This window comes from Mastomys coucha, unplaced genomic scaffold (assembly GCF_008632895.1).
Source record: "Mastomys coucha isolate ucsf_1 unplaced genomic scaffold, UCSF_Mcou_1 pScaffold17, whole genome shotgun sequence".
NCBI classification, from domain to species: Eukaryota; Metazoa; Chordata; class Mammalia; order Rodentia; family Muridae; genus Mastomys; species Mastomys coucha.
In genome coordinates, this window is record NW_022196899.1 from 14,336,841 (window position 1) to 14,357,010 (window position 20,170).

General features: G+C 38.2%; 1 protein-coding gene across 2 annotated transcripts in view; it reads right to left on the reverse strand.

Annotated features, from left to right (window-relative positions):
- The window catches only part of Cpa3 (carboxypeptidase A3), a 35,610-nt gene that overhangs the window by 1,024 nt on the left and 14,416 nt on the right, over window positions 1-20,170 (reverse strand). Inside the window, exons 4-10 of one of the 2 annotated variants that reach the window (XM_031376252.1) lie at window positions 12,887-12,989; window positions 12,680-12,781; window positions 10,671-10,772; window positions 8,311-8,421; window positions 6,829-6,919; window positions 5,675-5,877; window positions 3,712-3,796 (exon numbers count right to left, since the gene is read on the reverse strand). In XM_031376252.1, coding sequence (XP_031232112.1) covers window positions 3,712-3,796; window positions 5,675-5,877; window positions 6,829-6,919; window positions 8,311-8,421; window positions 10,671-10,772; window positions 12,680-12,781; window positions 12,887-12,989 — 797 coding nt within the window. The remainder of the gene's footprint in view (window positions 1-3,711; window positions 3,797-5,674; window positions 5,878-6,828; window positions 6,920-8,310; window positions 8,422-10,670; window positions 10,773-12,679; window positions 12,782-12,886; window positions 12,990-20,170) is intronic. The other variant, XM_031376253.1, reaches the window with a different exon arrangement.

Here is a 20,170-nt window from a genome sequence, read left to right on the forward strand (position 1 = left end):
TAAAAAAAAAAAAGGGTATAGAACAATAGTGAAAAAAGTTGTTTTCTGGACCCTTCAAACACAAATATGTGTGTACACTCATGTTTAAAATTAATAATAAAAGGAATTATATGTATAATTAATTGCAGTAATGGCAAAATAGAGCAAATGGTACTGAATGCATTTGTAATTCACCATATATTTTAAATATGTACTTCATTTGCATTTAAAATTTTTTCTTCTTATTACTTTTTAAGATTAAGATACAAAATTACTTTATTATAGCATTTTTTTTTGTTTTTGTTTTTTTTTGTTTTTTTTTTTTTTTTTTTTTTGAGACAGGGTTTCTCTGTAGAGTCTTGGCTGTCCTGGAACTCACTCTGTAGACCAGGCTGGCCTCGAACTCAGAAATCCGCCTGCCTCTTCCTCCCAAGTGCTGGGATTAAAGGTGTGCGTCACCACTGCCCGCCTTATTATAGCATTTTAATGCACATCTGTCATTATATCTTTTTCTTATTCATCCTGTTCTATTGCTATCCACCATCCCCTTGCTCATCTCTAGTGGACTCCTTCCATTCAGATTTTTTCTTTATGACTTCATGTCATATGAATTATATTCAAATTAAGTTTACTTTCTGGGTTCACATTGCTTTAGCTGGAGGAATTTAGAGGAAGTGCTAACAGCTAAAAAGACTTTACTGGTCTTTGAAAACTGTACACATTGAAAACTGCAAGATCACATTCTTTCTCACACTTTCAGTGTCTTGTTTATGCTGTCAGAGAAAATTGTTTATAGTTATAAGGCCAAGAAAGCTAACTATTTTAAGGATGTATTTAAAATTCTAATTCAAACTTTTTATCAATTTTTGTGAAACTTTGATAAAGATGTCATAATTTGGTAAAAAAAAAATTGAAGATTAGAATACATGTAAATACCACAGGGAAGGCACACAATATCATTTCTCCTTTAAATTCTTATCAAGTGGCGTATCTCCCTTGTGGTATTTACATGTGTTCTTGCTAAGACTTTCCACCTTAGTTTTGCCTCTACACTAAAAGATTCTGAAACTACAACTTACCTTTGAAACCTTGACTTGCCTGTCCTCTCTGGGGTCAAATTAATCTATTGGTTTAGGGTTTATTTGGTTGGTTAGGTTGCGTGGTTTTATTTTGTGCTTGGTTTGTTTCTGTTTCTTTATTTTTCTGTTTGAGACACGGTCTTACCATGTAGCCCATACTAGCCTCACACCTTGCTCCTGTCTAAGCTTCTGTACTATTGGGATGAGATGGGGGATGTCAAAGTTCAATTATTGACCAGCATTATGGGTGGAGGTGATGCTTAGGACTACTTCCTAGTTGGTGGATAGCTCCACTTGTCATTACTGATGTTTCCTTGGTTTTACTTTGAAATTCACTTTCTCTGATATTTAACAGAGCTTCCTCCTTCATTTTGATTAGTTTGTACCCTTTTTATTTCAACCTGCCTGTGGAGTTAGATTAGAAAAGTTTCATATAGATTGCACATTGATAAATAGCAGTGAGTTATCTCAAGTCTTCATATACATTGACTGATAGAATAATAATTTTGATTCAACCATGAAGACAGGTTATTATTATATTATGTATGAATGTATGCACATGTTTTATCATTTATCAACCTACCTATCTTCTCTCTACTCTTAGTCCACTATTCTTCCTTTCTGCATTTCTCAGCCATTTTTGCTATTTCCCTTTCATATTTGGAAAGATTCCTTTAGCAATAATTTAAAGGAAGATCTGCAGGTACTAAGTTCTCTGTTTCCTGTGTCTCTTTCCCCTTTTGCTTATGTTTAGAACTTAAGCTTGTTAGCTCTTTCATTTCAGCACCTAAGATAACATTTTTAATAGTCATTATTTCAACTGGAAAATAGTCAAATCAATGTTTTTGGATAACTTAGGACACAGGTTTGTAAGGATCAATTCTACTCTTGTTCCATCTTCTGCATTGCGGTGGTAGGGGCTCTGAGAGGCTGACTAACCTATAGTAACTTAGAACTATAACTCTTTAATTTTTCCTTTTATTGAAAACAGATTGTTTTTGTCACATAATATATCCTGATTACATTTTGCCTTCCCTACTTTTCCAAGTTTTTATTCACCTCTTCTCCCATTGGGATCTATTCCCTTTCTGTCTCTTGTCAGAAAAGAAAAAACAGGTTTCTAAGGGATAACAATATATAAACAAAACAAAATGAGATAGACTAAAACAAAAACTAAGACATTGGAATTGGACAAACAGGGGGAAAAAAAGCCCAAGAGAAGGCACAAGACTCAGAGTTCACACACTCAGGAAGCCTAAAAAACACTAAACTGGGAACCATAGTATATACACAGAGGACTTCGTGCCAACCCACAGGTGCCGCAGTCTCTGTGAGTTCATATGAGCATTGGTTTTACTGAGTTAGAGGACCAGTTTCCTTGAGTCCTCCATACCCTCTGGCTTTTCCACTGTTTCTGCCTCCCCTTCCACAGGAGTGAGTCCTGAGGACAATAGGTTTGATGGAGACATCCTAATAACTATAACTCTTGCTGTAATAAAGAAAAGATCTTTATTCACAGAGTCTTGTCTTTGGCAAAAATACAATGATGTTTATGCTATTGTCAATTTCTTGAAAATAGAAAATCTTGGATAGTCACAAAAACTCGACAAGGAAAGCAATAGGTTCATCAGTGAGGACTTTGGTTTTGTTATAATGTTGACTTCGCCATTCCTTTGCCATTCTACGGAACCAGTAGGTTATACTTGCTCATGTTCTGGGTGTTTTTGTGAGGAATAATTTAGATCATGAGAATCAAGTGTGAGCCCAGAGACCAGCTTGTGAGTCAAGTCAACAACTATAGATAATGTTTAGAACACAGTCTGAGACTTGACAAATTATATCCTCCTCATTGAGGGCTTATATGACCATAGCCATGCTTATTTTAACTTGTCATCTGTGGCTGCTTTCGAATTACAATTAGTAGTCATAACAGAGGCCTTTTTGGCCTTAGTGTCTAAACAAATATCTGACATTGTAAACAATTTTCTGATTCAGTGTATAAAGAATAAGGGGTAAAAAGTCAACCTGAGTAAAATCTAAGTAAAAAGTCAATAATAAAAAAAGTCTAAAAAACACTGAAGAATTAGAAATGGTGGTGAGAATATAAACAAAAGAAGATAACCCACATCTTATCATCTTCTTTGCTACACTACCTCACAGATTCATTTGCCTATAACAGGAAGAACAGATCAGAACAACAAGAGAATATGAGTCCATGCCCAAAATGACTGCAATACACCAGCCACATAGATAAGTGAGAAGATACTACCAGAATGGAGACAAGTCCAAAGAAGAGAAATATTCACTCAAGTTGGATAGGTGAAATCAGATATTGCCTCTACCCCAACTAATTCAGGTTAGTTTTGCTGAATATGAAACATTGATATTGAAGAACAGCAAAGTAGATGAATTAAGCTATAAACTTTTATTGATTTAATAATTTGTCTTAATTTTATAGCCTTATAAAAGTTCATTGTAATTTGTTTAAAAAAACAACTCTATCTCAGGAGATAGGCGCACTCTATCCTTTTGGTTCACATTTAATGCAGAATCCTTTGTAAAAGCTGGACTTTATAAACTACAAATTTGATACTTTTCCTTGTTTACCTAAGATTTACAGAAGTAGTTACAGTAAATGACAGAAAAAACTTACAAATTGTGGATGCTATTGGGCCATAGATGTAACGGGTTTCGTATCTAGTTGAGAGAACATCAGTGGCAATCCTTGCAACCTTCAACTGGAGAGGAAAGGGAGAGAGGATTACAGAATGCTACATAAACACAATATATTTATTATGAGTTAAAAAATAAATTTTCAGGTTATTTAGTCCTTGAAGATCAAAATAAGATGAATGCACATTGTCAAAGTGCAATCAAATCAGTTACACGGAATTATACTGTGTTCTCTCTTTCTGTACCCTTTCTATTTTAAAAAAAGTTTGAATATATTTTTATTTATGTATATGAATGTTTGAATGTCTTGCCTACATGTATTCACTAGCACCATATGGGTGCCTGGTGCCTATGGTGGCCAGAAGAGAGTAACAGTCTCCCTGGAACTGAAATTACAGATAGTTGTGAGCCACCATGTGTGTGCTGCGAATAAAACCTCCGTTATCTGGAAGAACAAGTGCTCTGCACAGCAAAGGCATCTTTCCAACCTGGTGTGTCCTTTCTTTTGGACTCTTTGTGGTTTCAGATATTTGATCACTTCAAACTAATTTTCTCCCATATCTTTTTCATATTTAATCAATTGTGTGTGGTAGGAGGATAATTGTTAGATTGAACATTAATGAATGTTGCCTCTAACATTTGTACTCCAAATGAATGTTTTTCCATTGCTATATATGTGTAAATGTATATAACTAAGAAATATATTTTATTTAACATATAAATGAATTAATATAGCTGCTGTGTAAAAACTTTTAATTTACTCAAAATAGCTTGTACTGTATATCTGTGTGCATTTTCAACCATAGCATCCTTCCTAATTGCCTTGCTGTATCTGTATAAATTAATCAACTCACGGTTCAGATTCTTAGCTAGATTGGATCAAAAGCAACAGCATGGTCACAGAATACTAGTCTATTTTCTTCATGTACATATCATAAATGAAATTAATGGTTGCTTGAAATCGGGATGTAGCTATCACTAAATGTGACTGTGATGAATACAAGTGAGTGATGTCAAGATAAAAATCATGACCCACTTTTCTCTAAGTTGGTTTCAGGAAGGGTCTAAGCCATAGCATTGACTGAATATGCTTTGCCTGTTGACTACTGTAAAATTTGGGATGCCAGACCTTGTATGCTGCCTATTTTTCTCCTATGGTAATTCAAGATAGTTACTTATGTGTGCAGGTTAACTCTCTGTGCAGAGAGTACTTCCTAAAGCTTATGCGATCAAATCAGTTTGCACAGAAAGAAAGATAATGCTCAGTGGATCGTAGATTTGAAATGATGCCACATTCTTACTGACAGAGCACTGTGATATTCATAGCATTTTTGGTTAGTGAAAGAATTACTATTTTTTAGTTTACTAATAGAGAAAAATATCATGGATCTCCTTAAATCTGGTGTTCTGAGGCTAGAACTAGCTTGTGTCTTTGGTGTTCAATCATGCTTTTGTCTTGCATGGTTTTGGAATATGACCCAAAGAAAGTATTAAAGACTACCCTATGAAGATTGTTTTAGAATCATATCCAAATATGTATTTACAATGATCTAAAAAAAAAATCTAAAGATCATCATTTTAACTACAGAGCAAACTTTACTAGTTATATTTTATAGTATTTAAAATGTGAGGCCTTGATGTGGTGGCAAAACTGTAATTCTAGGATTTGGGAAGCTGAGACAGAGCAATGGTGAGTGTGACCTGAGGCTAGGTTCTCATAGTGAGTTCAAGGCTACCCTGGGCTACATAGTAAGACCCTTTCTCAAAACAATGAAACTAACTGAAGCCAGTTCAGAATATCTCAAAGTTGATATATTGAGAGAGAGAAAGAGAGAGAGAGAGAGAGAGAGAGAGAGAGAGAGAGAGAGAGAGAGAGAGAGAGAGAGAGAGACTGAAAGTCAACCACAGGTTTTTTATTTTATTTTTTATTTTTTTTTACATACCAGGTCCTGGTGGGTAGGTGCCGGTTTGAGTGTGTAGCCATAAGGAATTAATAGCATCTGAGAGTAGGAATGGAAAGTGATATAAGCCTTGATTGAGTTCAGGTGGCTTCGGATGAAGTTAGTGACAGCTTTTGTCTCTTTCTCGGACTCTGGTGCTGGTCCCCTGTAGACATTGTGGCATGGGTTGTCGGTGTTTGGAGAAGCTACAGAGGAAATGTGGATGGCATCAGAATGTGCTGCCTCCCAGCTCCTCCACTGCCTCTTCTGATGTGGGTTCACTTGATGCTTAAAACACCAGGTATTTCCTGTCACACAGTCACTAGAGGCTTTGTGCCCATAGGTGCACAGACTGTCTGAGGGAGAATTCTTAGCCTAATTTTCCCTCCCTTTCTAGATTATAGGAAAACAGATTACAATCTTCTCTAGACTTAGAGCCAGATCCATACCAGTTCCTATTCAGCCTCAACCTTGACTCTTGGAGAACTGGTATAGATCACCTGTTTTGAGACTGAAGGTCTTCAGTTTCTTTCAGGAGAATTCTTGTGATTAGGGTTAGCTGCTACTATTTCAACATTCTGTATGGTAGAATAGAGTTCAAAACTGTGGTGGCCTTTTAAAAACCAAATTGGACAAAGAAGAAATGCACAACTCAGGGCAGAGGTGTGGTCTCCCCCAAAATCAGTGACATAACGTGGTGGTTGTGTAGAAATGATCTGAAGTAGCAGATAGACAGATAGTCATTGCATTCCTATTAAATGTATTCACTGCCTGCTGTTGCAAATGTTTCTTTGTTAAGCATCTGAAGAATTACTACCTATGCAAATAATTGGTTGAATCCTCTGGTATTTCTCAACTCCTATCAGATTAGGAATAGGAAGCACCCAAGTTTGCCCCAGATTACCTGACTTTTGTACATTTATTTTTAATGTTCTGTAAGAGGCAGCTTGATAGACACATAACATCTTCTCCCCACTTCCTCTCACAGAAAACTTTCATAACCTTCCTAGGCTATTGATGATTATCTTCCGTTTAACAGATAAGAAGGTCAACACTCATTCAGGAGATCTCTATTTTTGCTGAAATAAGTAGGTGATTTATTTAAACTCAAGGTCTAAATGTAAAGTCAATTTCTTGCCACCAAATCTGCAACTTACTGTCCCATGAGACATCAAAGTTCCTGTTGAGGTCAGTGCCAATGCAGGTGGAGTTTCGGTTCTTGGAACGGTTTTTTCTCCACATTCGATCCTGCCAGAAGGGACAACAGAGTGAGTACACATGGTCAGTCACATTTTCCATTGGTACTACCTCAGATTCTATTTTGTCCACAAGTTTATTTGAAATCTCTGTAGTTAACTTGAGCTTCTTTATTATCAAGGAATGTCATTTTCCTACAATTCCTAATATTTTCAGATACATAGTTTTGATCTTAATGGTTTTATCTGATAAAAATTTTCAGTAAGTTTAAAAATGGTTGATCAGTTTTCTGTATTAGAATATGACCATTATAATAGTCAAAAAGCAGCAAAATGTTCATATTATTTTAATGCCACTTGTACAATCAGAATATCATAATTGATCAGTGGGAAGAACATAAGAAACATGATCATGGTCAACCTGACTGGGACTCAGCCCTAAATGAAATGTTTGTAATCATATCTTTCCCTCAAGGCTGAGGGATCTATGGGGAAAAGAGACAGGGAAGATTGTGAAGAGCCAGAGGTGGTAGATGAGTTCCAGGAAATAGTGTTTTTTAGACACAACAGGGCATATACACATATGAGATCACAGTGACATGACATCATGCACTGCATCTGTACTAGCTCAAGTCAGACAAAAATTCCAGCATGGGGTAGGGAGGTGGGCATGAAGTCCATGCCTGACTGAGGAGCTGCTGACATTGTGTTGCTGCTGGGAGAGGTAGAGTAAGTTTTCTTTACTGGAGTGATGCAGTGTATCAAGCACACTGGGCAACCCCCATGCTCAACAATAGTTGGCTAACACAAGCTGGACTCCATTTGCTTTTTAAAGATAGAGAAGACATGAAGTTGGGTGGGTAGGAAGGTGGGGGTGTGTACTGGCTGGTTTTGTGTGCCAACTTGACCCAGGCTGGAGTTATCACAGAGAAGGGAGCTTCAGTTGGGGAAGTGCCTCCATGAAATCCAGCTGTGGGGCATTTTCTCAATTAGTGATCAAGAGGGAGAGAGCCCCTTGTGGGTGGTGCCATCCCTGGGCTGGAAGTCTTGGGTTCTATAAGAGAGCAGGCTGAGCAAGCCAGGGGAAGCAAGCCAGTAAGGAACATCTCTCCATGGCCTCTGCATCAGGTCCTGCTTCCTGACCTGCTTGAATTCCAGTCCTGGCTTCCTCTGGTGATCAACAGCCATGTGGAAGTAAGCTGAATAAACCCTTTCCTCCCCAACTTGCTTCTTAGTCAGGTCATGACATTTGTGCAGGTATAGAAACCCTGATTAAGACAGAGTGGATCTGGGAAATTGGGGAAGGGAAATGATTAAGATCAAAATATAAAATTCTAACAGATTAAATAAAAAGTTTACCCAACCTAATAAGCAACAATAAATGTGCATTAAAGCCAGTGACTAATAGATTACTTAAATGCAGCAATTGTATATGGATCATACCTGTGTCCATGACCAAATATATCCATCTACATTGAATACAGGCAGAACATAAAAATTCATCCGGTCCAAAAGTTTGGTCATGATTTTATTTTTCCCATAACTCTTGGTTGCCTAGAGGAGATAGGAAGTTAGACTACTATGGAGAAAGCTCGGTCCTGTTAACCAAAGCTAGCACTGTTTGAGTTGTTTCCAAGGTTAAATAACTCTAAACATTGTTCAAGATACATGAAATAAATGACCCATATAGATAAACCCACATATGAAATGCAGGAACATGAACTGAAATGGACATTATTTAAAGGTTCACTGAATTATCAAGACTTAAAGCTGCCAGATGTAACCTGTTTAACCAGATCCACAGAAGAAACAAAGCCAAGTGGAAATTAATAGCACCAAGTACTTAAGGAGTTCATTCTCTCATGTCCTTAACTATAGATCTACCCTGTGAGCACAGGGAGATAGGAGCATTGGAGAGGGTTCATGAATAGTTATACAGATGACTGAAGAAAAAAAAACCCTCTATATTTCTGTGCACTCAACCAAAATTCTTGTGCATACTAAATGTGTTCTCTACTTCTGAGCCATAATTTCAAACAAAGGAACTCCCGTGTGTTCATGTGTGTTCACGTGTGCAGATGTATGTACATGCAGCTGTGTCTGAAAGCCAGAGGGTGACAGGAGTTTTAGGTGACTGCCTATATTTCTCTTTATTCCCACTGACCCCAGAGCTTGACAGTTTGGCTAGAGTAGCTGCCAACAGGTCCCAGGAATCTCTGCCTCTCTCTGGTCCCTTGCCAGTGCTAGGATTACAGGCATGTGCTCTGCCCAGAATTTTCCCATAGATCCTGAGGGCTGAATTCAGGTCTTAATGCTTGTGTCACTAGCACTTTACTGACTCAGCCATCTCTCAGGCTTCAGAAAATTAATTAAACCCCTGGCAGTGACATAGGTCTCAGAGCAATGGCAAAGCTCTGGGTTCAATTTTAAGCAACCATAAGATAAAATTTTAAATGTCACAAATTCAGAGACAGACCTGTTAGTTTTTCTATTTTCTGGCATAAATTGGTCTAGTTATCTGAGCTTTCTGTGGCTATCAACATTCTCAAAAGAAAGCAAAGCAAAGCAAAAAAAAAAAGAACAAAATAAAACCTTGGTGAGAGAGAGAGAGAGAGAGAGAGAGAGAGAGAGAGAGAATATAGGGGAAGAGTGTGTGTGAAGGACTCAGTACATAGCCCAGAATGGCCTCAATCCAGTCTTCTTGCCTGCCCAGCTGTTCCAGTGATGTGATTTCAGGCATACATGAGATTTATTGCAGTCATAATATTTTATGCCCCTTTGAAACTTAAGAGGAGCTTTAAGCTTTTAGTTTGGAGGGACAAAATAACCAAAGTTCTAAGTCAATCCTCTGCAACATCTTTCTTGGTGAATTTATCCATGGCCCAACAGCCATTTGAAAGTGCATTCTGACACAGTTGGTAGGGAAAGTTAAAAATAGATGGGTCAAAATAAACTAGCCATAGATATTCAGAAACATATGAGCCAGATCCATTTTAATAAAACAAGTTATTTCTCAGTTGAAAGGAAATTAAGTAGGAAAATTCCAAATTCATGCATGACCAATGAACTGTGTAAAGCAAAATTAATTTGTTTACTTTTTGAGTTTATCAAATGTTATTAAATTTCTAGTTTACAACATGAAATGGGTATTTGACTTTTACTACTTAGCTTCAGGATAAAATTCAGTTGCTTTCATGTAAACTCTCAGGTGGAGTTTTGTCATCTTCCCTCTTCACTTCAGTCATAGGACTTCTGGCAGCCTCTGCTTGGGGGGTAACACCTGGGAGCTAAGACAAATGCTCTCTGTTGACTGTTGGTCTTTGAAGAAGCTGCCTGAGCTCGCCCACCGCCTGAGTAAGTCAGGCCAGCCGCCTGAAGATCTTCTGAACCTGGGGACTTTGGCACCTGAACTTTCTTTGTAGTGTAATCTAGAGACTTGTTTTCAGCTTCTCCTGTGACTATAAAAACCCTGGTTTATCCTCAGTCAAGTGGAGCCTTGATTGGGACACGACTTGGCTTCATGTTTTCTCTTTGCATTTCAAACCCTTTATTTCAAGTCCTTTATTCCCTCCTGGCTGAGGAGAACCCTGTTTGTGAAACTGCGGGCAGTTTCAGAGTTTATGAAGTTTGAAGGAAGATATAATTTCTATAAAAACTGCAAGAATGGATAAAACTCAGGTCTTGATTGTGTTGGCAGAGGTAAATGTAGAGTTCTTTAAGTAGGTGGAGGGCTTCACATTTGGAAAGGGATGTTGTCAGTCAGGAAGGCATTGGGGAATGTTGATTGCGATTGGTTCACTTACCTGATAGACAAACCACTGACAGAAAGCTGGGGAAACCCATTCACGTGCGTGGATGCCACAGTCCATAAAGATAGCCTTTCTTTCTCCATCTTTCTTCCCAATCTATTAAGATAAAGGGCGTATTTTATACTAGCTCAAATATCAGTCCCTTGCCAGTCAATGGTTCATTTTCTCAAACAATTATTCTGAACCATGCTTATGCAGAGTATCCCCAGGGAAGATGGCGGCAGCTGTCCTGTTTATTCATAGCTCATCTTCTGTTAGAGCATATTTTTTTTTCAAGACATTTCCAAGGTTCAGAGCTGCTTTTAGGGTTTTTAAACAAACAAACAAACCAACCAACAAAACAAAACCAAACTGTCTGGGGCTGGAGAGATAGCTCAGCAGTTTAAGTACTTGCTGATCTTGCAGAATTACCTGAGTTCTGATCACATTGCCCACATTGCCCTCATCTAATGGGTCACAGGTACCTGGAACTCCAACTTAAGGCAACCAATTTTCTCTTTTTGCCTCCTTGGGTACTCACATGTATACATCCATATGCAGACACACATACAAATGTACAAACATATAAATACATCCTTTATAAATAAAATAAATCTTCATAAAACAATCTAGTTTCAGTTAGAAGGCTCAGTTGATAAAGGCACTTGTTACTAAGCCTGATTACATGCAAACTTTAGGACCTACCTGCTAAAAAGGAGAAAACGGACTCCTTAAGTTGTCCTTAGACATCCATATGTGTCATGTCATGTATGTAAGTGTACACCCCCCTGTGGTGGGAATGTTCTTTAGCATAGGGGAAGACTTAAGGGTGGCCCCTCTGCTGAAAGGCAAGGAGGGGGCACCTTCTGATAATCTCCCTGCAGCTGAGGGCATTAACCACTCCATGAACCCAAGATGTTTTTGGAAGAAATTCAAGGCTCTTGAGAGCTGTGCGTGCAAGGATCAAGGAAACAAACCTCATGCAGTGTGCACGGGGAAAAATATTTACTGTAAGATATGAAGAAGTGGGCTTGCTTTTGCTGTGAGAAAGTGCTAAGAAACTGTGCTACATGATTATTGTTAAATTTTATTTTTTAGCCTCACTGTGCTTTACTATAAAAGATGTCTCACACTAAAGGCTTATTGCCATTGCCAGCAGAGCAGTGGTCCTCTCGTTCCCATTCATTCGCCCTCTCTACTTCAGCATCATCCTTGTCGGCTGGCTCCGACACCTCCCCCACCCCCCTACTTAAATAAAAACAATAAAAATTTAAAACCTAGTACTCCTGAGTTGTAAGTCAGCCTGTAGCAAACTAAAACCTATGGCAGAAAATTTCCAAGTTCCCTCAAAAATAAAATAGCAATAAAATACATTGTCTTTCTTACTCCAATGTTTATGTTCTGTGTTGAGATATGGATTATAAAGCTAGTTTGTAAACTGGAGGTGTTTTGACTGGAGTGAGGCCTGGTGCTGTATGTAGACTGGGTTACCTGTTGTTTGAATGGCTTTTGTTTTAAATGGAGTTCAGATTTTGTTTGGGTAGTCGAAGACAGTAAGCGAATAGAGACATAAGATGTCAATGCCGTCCCAACTATTAATGAGCTCCTCAGAGAACAGAATCTTGGGGTCTACAGAGTCTGACAGTGCATTAACCTTGAGCTCTGACACATTAACTCCTGCTCAGGTGTTACATATGTGTGATGGTTAACTTTCATGATTTTCATTCACTAGTTTCATTCCATTAAAGTGGACTTGGAAGGAGTGTGTAGACAAATATACTGCAAACTGAGTTGCAACACAGCTATCCTGTGAACTAGGTTTGCAATCTCTAGCAGGCACTTGTTTCTCTTTTGATTGCATGGAAGACTATTGATACTTATATTCTTAAGCTGATATCCAGAGTTTAAATATTCCCAGAATAACATGATTTGAAACTTCAAATTTAGCTAGCTGCCACAAAAATAACTTTAATGTCCTTGTCTTGAAATAACAAATGAATTAATGGTTCTCCAATTATTTTTACCTTGAGAACATATAATGGATTATCTTCAACAGTCGATCCAATTTTAATCCTTGAAATCATTTCAGGATGTTTTTCTAACATTTTTTCAGTCCAAGAAACAATCTTAAGAACAAAATCAAATTTGAAGAATTAAAATAAAGGAAAATTGCGTAACAACCAAGGAAGAAAGTAATTTTAAAAGATGGTAATAGACATTGTATAGCCTACCTTGTCCCAGTCATTGTATTTTGCGTAACTGTGCCTGCCTGCAATTTCATCTTTCACATCAAACTGTTTCTCGATCTCTTCTTGTAGGTCATGTATCAGAATTCTGTTTGACAGAAGAATGATAAAAATACACTTATCACAGGGAGATTTTATCGTAAGAAAGAGGACATTTTATCTTTCACTTGCAGGAAAAAGCCTTTTCCTCTCCTTTATCTGAAATAAAGTCCACTTCCTCATTTCTCTTTCTTAGGCATCTCCATTGGACAAGCCATTGGATGACTTCTGACACTACATCTATTTCAGTTATGCTGAACTTTATCACAACCTTGGATTCACGTTGCTACCCAGAACTTTAAACAGCTTTCTCCAGATGTATGAAAATGTGAAGAATTTGTATGTAAAATATTTCACCAATAAATTTTATATTGATTATATGGTTAAATAATAGCATTTGGCGGTGCATTTAGTTAAATAAAATTAATTATACCTATTGCCCATTCCTTTACAATAAAATACTATCATGTTTGAAATCATACATTTGACTCACACTTTTATCTCTATAATGTTCCTATCCCTTTCTAAAGTACACACATACTTATCTATATCACAGGCAGCAGTGCACAATATCTACAGAATAGAATTGCATTACTATTTTAACTTTTGAAATGTGGGATGAATTTTGAATAACAACAATGATGATAATAAAACTAGTGACTTAGCACTTAGCACAAGCTAAGTATTTTTCAAAGCTTCTAAGTACATTAAGTCACTTTGTCCTCACAAGAGATGTTTTAACTTCATTGTACTGATAAAACCTGACCCACATTGTGTTCAAACACCTTGTCAAATGACAGAGGTAGACTGGGCTAAAGTGCTTTGGAGAGGGTGAAAAGGGTCAGGAAAAGTGATCAGGAGGGCGACACTGTTGGTGTCAAAACGTTTATACCTCCATTTTCAATCTTTATCTCTTACTTTTCCCATTACTATTTCTTTGCTTTATTGCATTGGTTAATTAAAACAGAAAAATAATAGAACTGGAAGAGAGGCATTTTTTTTTTAATTCTCCTCTTGATAAACCTATCTCTCACCCATAAGCATGACGTCAAATGCTACTTTGGATTGCTATGGAAGGTCTACTTAGATGATCTTTATATTATTGCTCACTAAGGCAAAGTTGCTTTGATGTTTATTACTGACTCCTGAGTGTATTAAATATTATATTATAGCTGCAGAAGATATACAAGCATCCCATTTTGCTTCTTTTACATACAACCTTAAAATCCATGTTTAACTTAAAAGGGATAGATAGAGTGAATTACTGAGAAATGACTTGTTAAAAAACAGACTATATTGGAACAGCCTGTCTGACAACAGGACATAGTGAGCACATTGTTTTAGATGTTGGTCCACATGGTCCAACACATCTTGGTAGCTACTGTAGTCTATGAAGACTTTACTTTCTTATAATGCACTATGAAAATCATGATTAAAATGACAATGTTTTCTTAACATTGAACTAGTTAATATATTTTATTTTGAGACACAGGGAATGGTTCATTATGATAGAAACATTTCAAGCAATATTTAAAAGAACAAATTGACAGGAGGCACAGGACTCACAAGTGGCAGGGCAGCCAGGACAGGATCCTCTCTACCTATGTCCACACCTGGGAGTGACAACAGTGGATCCGCAGCCCTCTCAGCCCCTTCCCTGCAAGCAGAGAGCTTGCTTCCAGGGAGGGCTCTAACCCAGAGACTTGGGTGAGATCTGCCATTTTCTCTCTGGTGACTTTCTAAGGCAGAAACAGCCAGGAGGCACAGGCCTCACAAGTGGCAGGGCAGCCGGGTCAGGATTCTTTCTACCTCAGACCACACCTAGGAGGGAGAACAGATCCACAGCCCTATCTGCACTTTTCCCACAAGTGGAGATCCTGTCTCCAGGGTGTGCTCTGACACCAAGACTCAGGAGGGACAACTGATCCACAGCCATGTGCGCCCTGGTTTTACCAGAGGAGAGCTGATCCCCAGAAGTGCTGACACAGGCTTACAGTCCCATAGGAGGAACAAGCTCCAGCCAGAGACAGCAAGAACATCTATCACCAGAGATCAACAGATGGCAAAAGGCAAACACAGAATTTTACCAACAGAAACTAAGACTATTGGCTTCATCAGAACCTAGTACTCCCACCAGAGCAAGTCCTGGATATCCCAAAACACTGGAAAAGCAAGAGTTGGATCTAAAATCATATCTCATGATGGTGATAGAGAAATTTAAGAAGGACATGAATAACTACCTTAAAGAAATACAGGAGAACACAGGTAAACAGGTACCAACCCTTAAAGAGGAAACAAAAAAAAAAATCCCTTAAAGAATTATAGGAGATCACAAGTGAAAAAGTAGAATCCATTAAAGAGCAAATAAAAAACTCCCTTAAGAAATTACAGAAAGCACAAACAAACAGATGAAAAAATTGAACAAAACCATCCAAGGCCCTAAAAATGAAAGTAGAAAAAGTTAAGTAATCACAAAGAGAGACAACTCTGGAGATAGAAATCTTAGGAAAGAAGTCAGGAAACACAGATGCAAACATAACCAACAGAATATAAGAGATAGAAGAGAGAATCTCAGGTGCAGAAGATACCATAGAAAACATGGACACAACAGTCAAATAAAACACAAAATGCAAAAAGCTCCTAACCAAAAACATCCAGGAAATCCAGGACACAATGAGAAGACGAAATCTAAGGATAATAGGTATAGAAGAGAGTGAAGACCTCCAACTTAAAGGGCCAGTAAATATCTTAAACAAAATTATAGAAGAAAACTTCCCTAACCTAAAGAAAGAGATGGCCATGAACATACAAGAAGCCTACAGAACTCCAAATAGACTGGACAAGAAAAGAAATTCCTCCTGCCACATACTAGTCAAAATACCAAATGCACAAAACAAAGAAAGAATATTAAAAGCAGTGAGGGAAAAATGTCAAGTAACATATAAAGGCACACCTATCAGAATTACACCAGACTTCTTGCCAGAGACTATGAAAGCCAGAAGATCCTAGGTTGATGTCATATAGACCCTAAGAGAATACAAATGCCAGCCCAGGCTACTATACCCAGCAAAACTCTCAATTACCATGGATGGAGAAACCAAAGTATTCCATGACAAAACCAAATTGACACAATATATTTCCACAAATCCGGCCCTTCAAAGGGTAATAAATGGAAAACCCCAACACAAGGAGGGGAACTACATCCCTGAAAAAGCAAAAATGTAATCTTACAACAAAACTAAAAGAAGGTAGACACATGAACAGAATTCCAGCTCTAACAACAAAAATAACAGGAAGCAACAATTACTTTTCTTTAATATCTATTAATATCAATGGACTCAATTCTCCAATAAAAAGACATAGACTATCAGATTGGGTACGTAAACAGGACCCAACATTTTGTTGCATACAGGAAACCCACCTCAGTGACAAAGACAGACACTACCTCAGAATAAAGGGCTGGAAAACAATTTTCCAAGCCAATGGTCCCAAGAAAAGAGCTGGAGTAGCCATTCTAATATTGAATAAAATCAACTTTCAACCTAAAGTGATCAAAAAAGATAAGGAGGGACACTTCATATTCATCGAAGATATGATCTACCAAGATGAACTCTCAATTCTGAATCTCTATGCTCCAAATGCAAGGGCATGTACATTCATACAAGAAACTTTTCTAAAGTTCAAAGTACACATTGCACCACAAACAATAATAGTGGGAGATTTCAACACCCCACTCTCTGCCATGAACAGGTCATGGAAAAAGAAACTAAACAAGGACACTGTGATACTAACAGAAGTTATAAATTCAATGTAATTCACTATATAAACAAACTCAAAGAAAAAAACCATATAATCATCTCATTAGATGCTGAGAAAGCATTTGACAAAATCCAATATCCCTTCATGATAAAAGTCTTGGAAATATCAGGAATTTAAGGCCCATAATTAAACATAGTAAAAGCAATATACAGCAAACCAGTAGCCAACATGAAATTAATGGAGAGAAACTTGAAGCAATCCCACTAAAATCAGGGACTCGACAAGGCTGCCCACTCTCTCCCTACCTATTCAATATTGTACTTGAAGTCCTAGCCATAGCAATTAGGCAACAAAAGGAGATCAAAGGGATACAAATTGGAAAGGAAGAAGTCAAATTATCACTATTTGCTGATGATATGATAGTATACTTAAGTGACCCCAAAAACTCCAGCAGAGAGCTCCTAAACCTGATAAACAACTTCAGAAAAGTAGCTGGATATAAAATTAACTCAAGCAAATCAGTGGCCTTCCTCTACACAAAGGATAAACAGGTAGAGAAAGAAATTAGGGAAACAACACCCTTCACAATAGTCACAAATAATATAAAATACCTTGGTGCAACTCTAAGCAAGTACAAGATCTGTTCAACAAGAACTTCAAGTATCTGAAGAACGAAATTAAAGAAGATCTCAGAAGATGGAAAGATCTCCCATGCTCGTGGATTGGCAGGATTAATATAGTAAAAATGGCCATCTTGCCAAAGGCAATCTACAGATTCAATGCAATCCCCATAAAAATTCCAACTCAATTCTTCACAGACTTAGAAAGAGCAATTTGCAAATTCATCTGGAATAACAAAATACCTAGGATAGGGAAAACTATTCTCAACAATAAAGGAACCTCTGGTGGAATCACCTTCCCAGACCTTAAGCTGTTCTACAGAGCAATTGTGATACAAACTGCATGGTATTGGTACAATGACAGGCAGGTAGATCAATGGAATAAAACTGAAGACTCAGAAATTACCCCACACACCCATGGTCACTTGATCTTTGACAAAGGAGCTAAAACCATTCAGTGGAAAAAGATAGCATTTTCAACAAATGGTGCTGGCTGAAGTGGCAGTCAGCATGTAGAAGAATGGAAATCGATCCTGTCCTATCTCTTTGTACAAAGATCAAGTCCAAATGGATCAAGAACTTCCACATCAAACCAGATACACTGAAACTAATAGAAAAGAAAGTGCGGAAGAGCCTTGAGCACATAGGCACAGGGGAAAATTTCCTGAACAGAACACCAATAGCTTATGCTCTAAGATCACTAATTGACAAATGGGTCCTCATAAAATTGCAAAGCTTCTGTAAAGCAAAAGACACTGTCAATAGGACAAAACAGCAACCCAGAAATTGGGAAAAGATCTTTACTAATCCTATATGTGATAGAGGGCTAATATCCAATATATACAAAGAACTCAAGAAGTTAGACTCCAGAGAGCCAAATAACCTTATTAAAAATGGGGTATGGGCCATCTTCTCTCTGGTGAGTTCCTAAGCCGGGAGCAGCCAGCCCTGAGGCACAGGCCCCACGAGTCGCAGGGGAGGCGCAGGGCGGCAGGGACAGGATCCTCTCAGCTTCCAAGTGACAGAGGTGGATCAGCGACCTTAGCTGCCCCTTCCTTGCAAGTGGAGGGTCTGCCTCCAGGGACCGCCTTGACCCGGAGTCTCCAGCGAGAGCCGCCATCTTCTCTCCTGTGAGTTTCTAAGACCAGAGCAGCCAGCTGGGAGGCACAGGCCCCACAAATCTCAGGGGTCTTGCAGGGCAGCAGGGACAGGACAAGCTCTGGTCAGAGTCACTAAGAACATCTATCACCAAAAATCGAGAGATGGTGAAAGGCAACCACAAGAATCCTACCAACAGAAACCAAGACTACTTGGCTTCATCAGAACCTAGTACTCCCACTGCAGCAAGTCCTGGATATTCCAAAACACCAGAAAAGCAAGAATTGGATCTAAAAGCATATCTCACAATGCTGATAGAGGAACTTAAGAAGGACACGAATAACTCCCTTAAAGAAATACAGGAGAATACAAGTAAACAAGTAGAAGCACTTAAAGAGCAAACTCAAAAATCCCTTAAGGAATTGCAGGAAAACACAAACAAGCAGTTAAAGGAAATGAGTAAAACCATCCAGGGCCTAAAAATGGAAGTTGAAACAATAAAGAAAGCACAAAAAGAGACAACTCTGGAATTAGAAATCTTAGGAAAGAAATCAGGAAACATAGATGCAAGTATCACTAACAGAATACAAGAGATAGAAGAGAGAATCTCAGGTGCAGAAGATAACATAGACAACATTGACAGAACAGTCAAAGAAAATGCAAAAAGCAAAAAGACCCTAACCCAAAACATCCAGGAAATCCAGGACACAATGAGAAGACCAAATCTAAGGATAATAGGTATAGAAGAGAGTGAAGACCTCCAACTTAAAGGGCCAGTAAATATCTTAAACAAAATTATAGAAGAAAACTTCCCTAACCTAAAGAAAGAGATGGCCATGAACATACAAGAAGCCTACAGAACTCCAAATAGACTGAACCAGAAAAGAAATTCTTCCCGTCACATAATACTCAAAACACCAAATGCACAAAACAAAGAAAGAATACTAAAAGCAGTAAGGGAAAAATGTCAAGTAACACATAAAGGCACACCTATCAGAATTACACCAGACTTCTTGCCAGAGACTATGAAAGCCAGAAGATCCTGAGCAGATGTCATATAGACGCTAAGAGAACACAAATGCCAGCCCAGACTACTATACCCAGCAAAACTCTCAATTACCATAAATGGAGAAACCAAAGTTTTCCATGACAAAACCAAATTCACACAATATATCTCCACAAATCCAGCCCTTCAAAGAGTAATAAATGGAAAACTCCAACACAAGAAAGGGGACTACATCCCTGGAAAAGCAAAAATGTAATCTTCCAACAAAACTAAAAGAAGATAGACACATGAATGGTACGCCAGCTCTAACTATAAAAATAACAGGAAGCAACAACTACTTTTCCTTAATATCTATTAATATCAATGGACTCAATTCTCCAATAGAGTTGTATCTGGCACAGGTGAGGACAGGGTTGGAAAGGCAAGGCTAAGGAAGCCAGCGGCAGGTAGGGCTCTGCCCAGCATTCCTTTCTCTGTCCCCACAGTGGGCAGCCTTGCAGCCTTAGCAAAGTTTCCCCTTTACACACACACACACACACACACACACACACACACACACACACAGACACGCTTCCTCTTCCCCATCTGTAGGATGGGAATTAGACCTGTGCTCTATGCAGCCCCAGAGTTTTTGTGAGTCTGCCATAGATTATGATGGTTGTAACAGCTAAGCACTCTAGTGAGAGCCCTGCTTGGGGCGGGAGGGGGTGGTGAGCCTGGGTCACCAGTCTCATATTGGACTTTTAC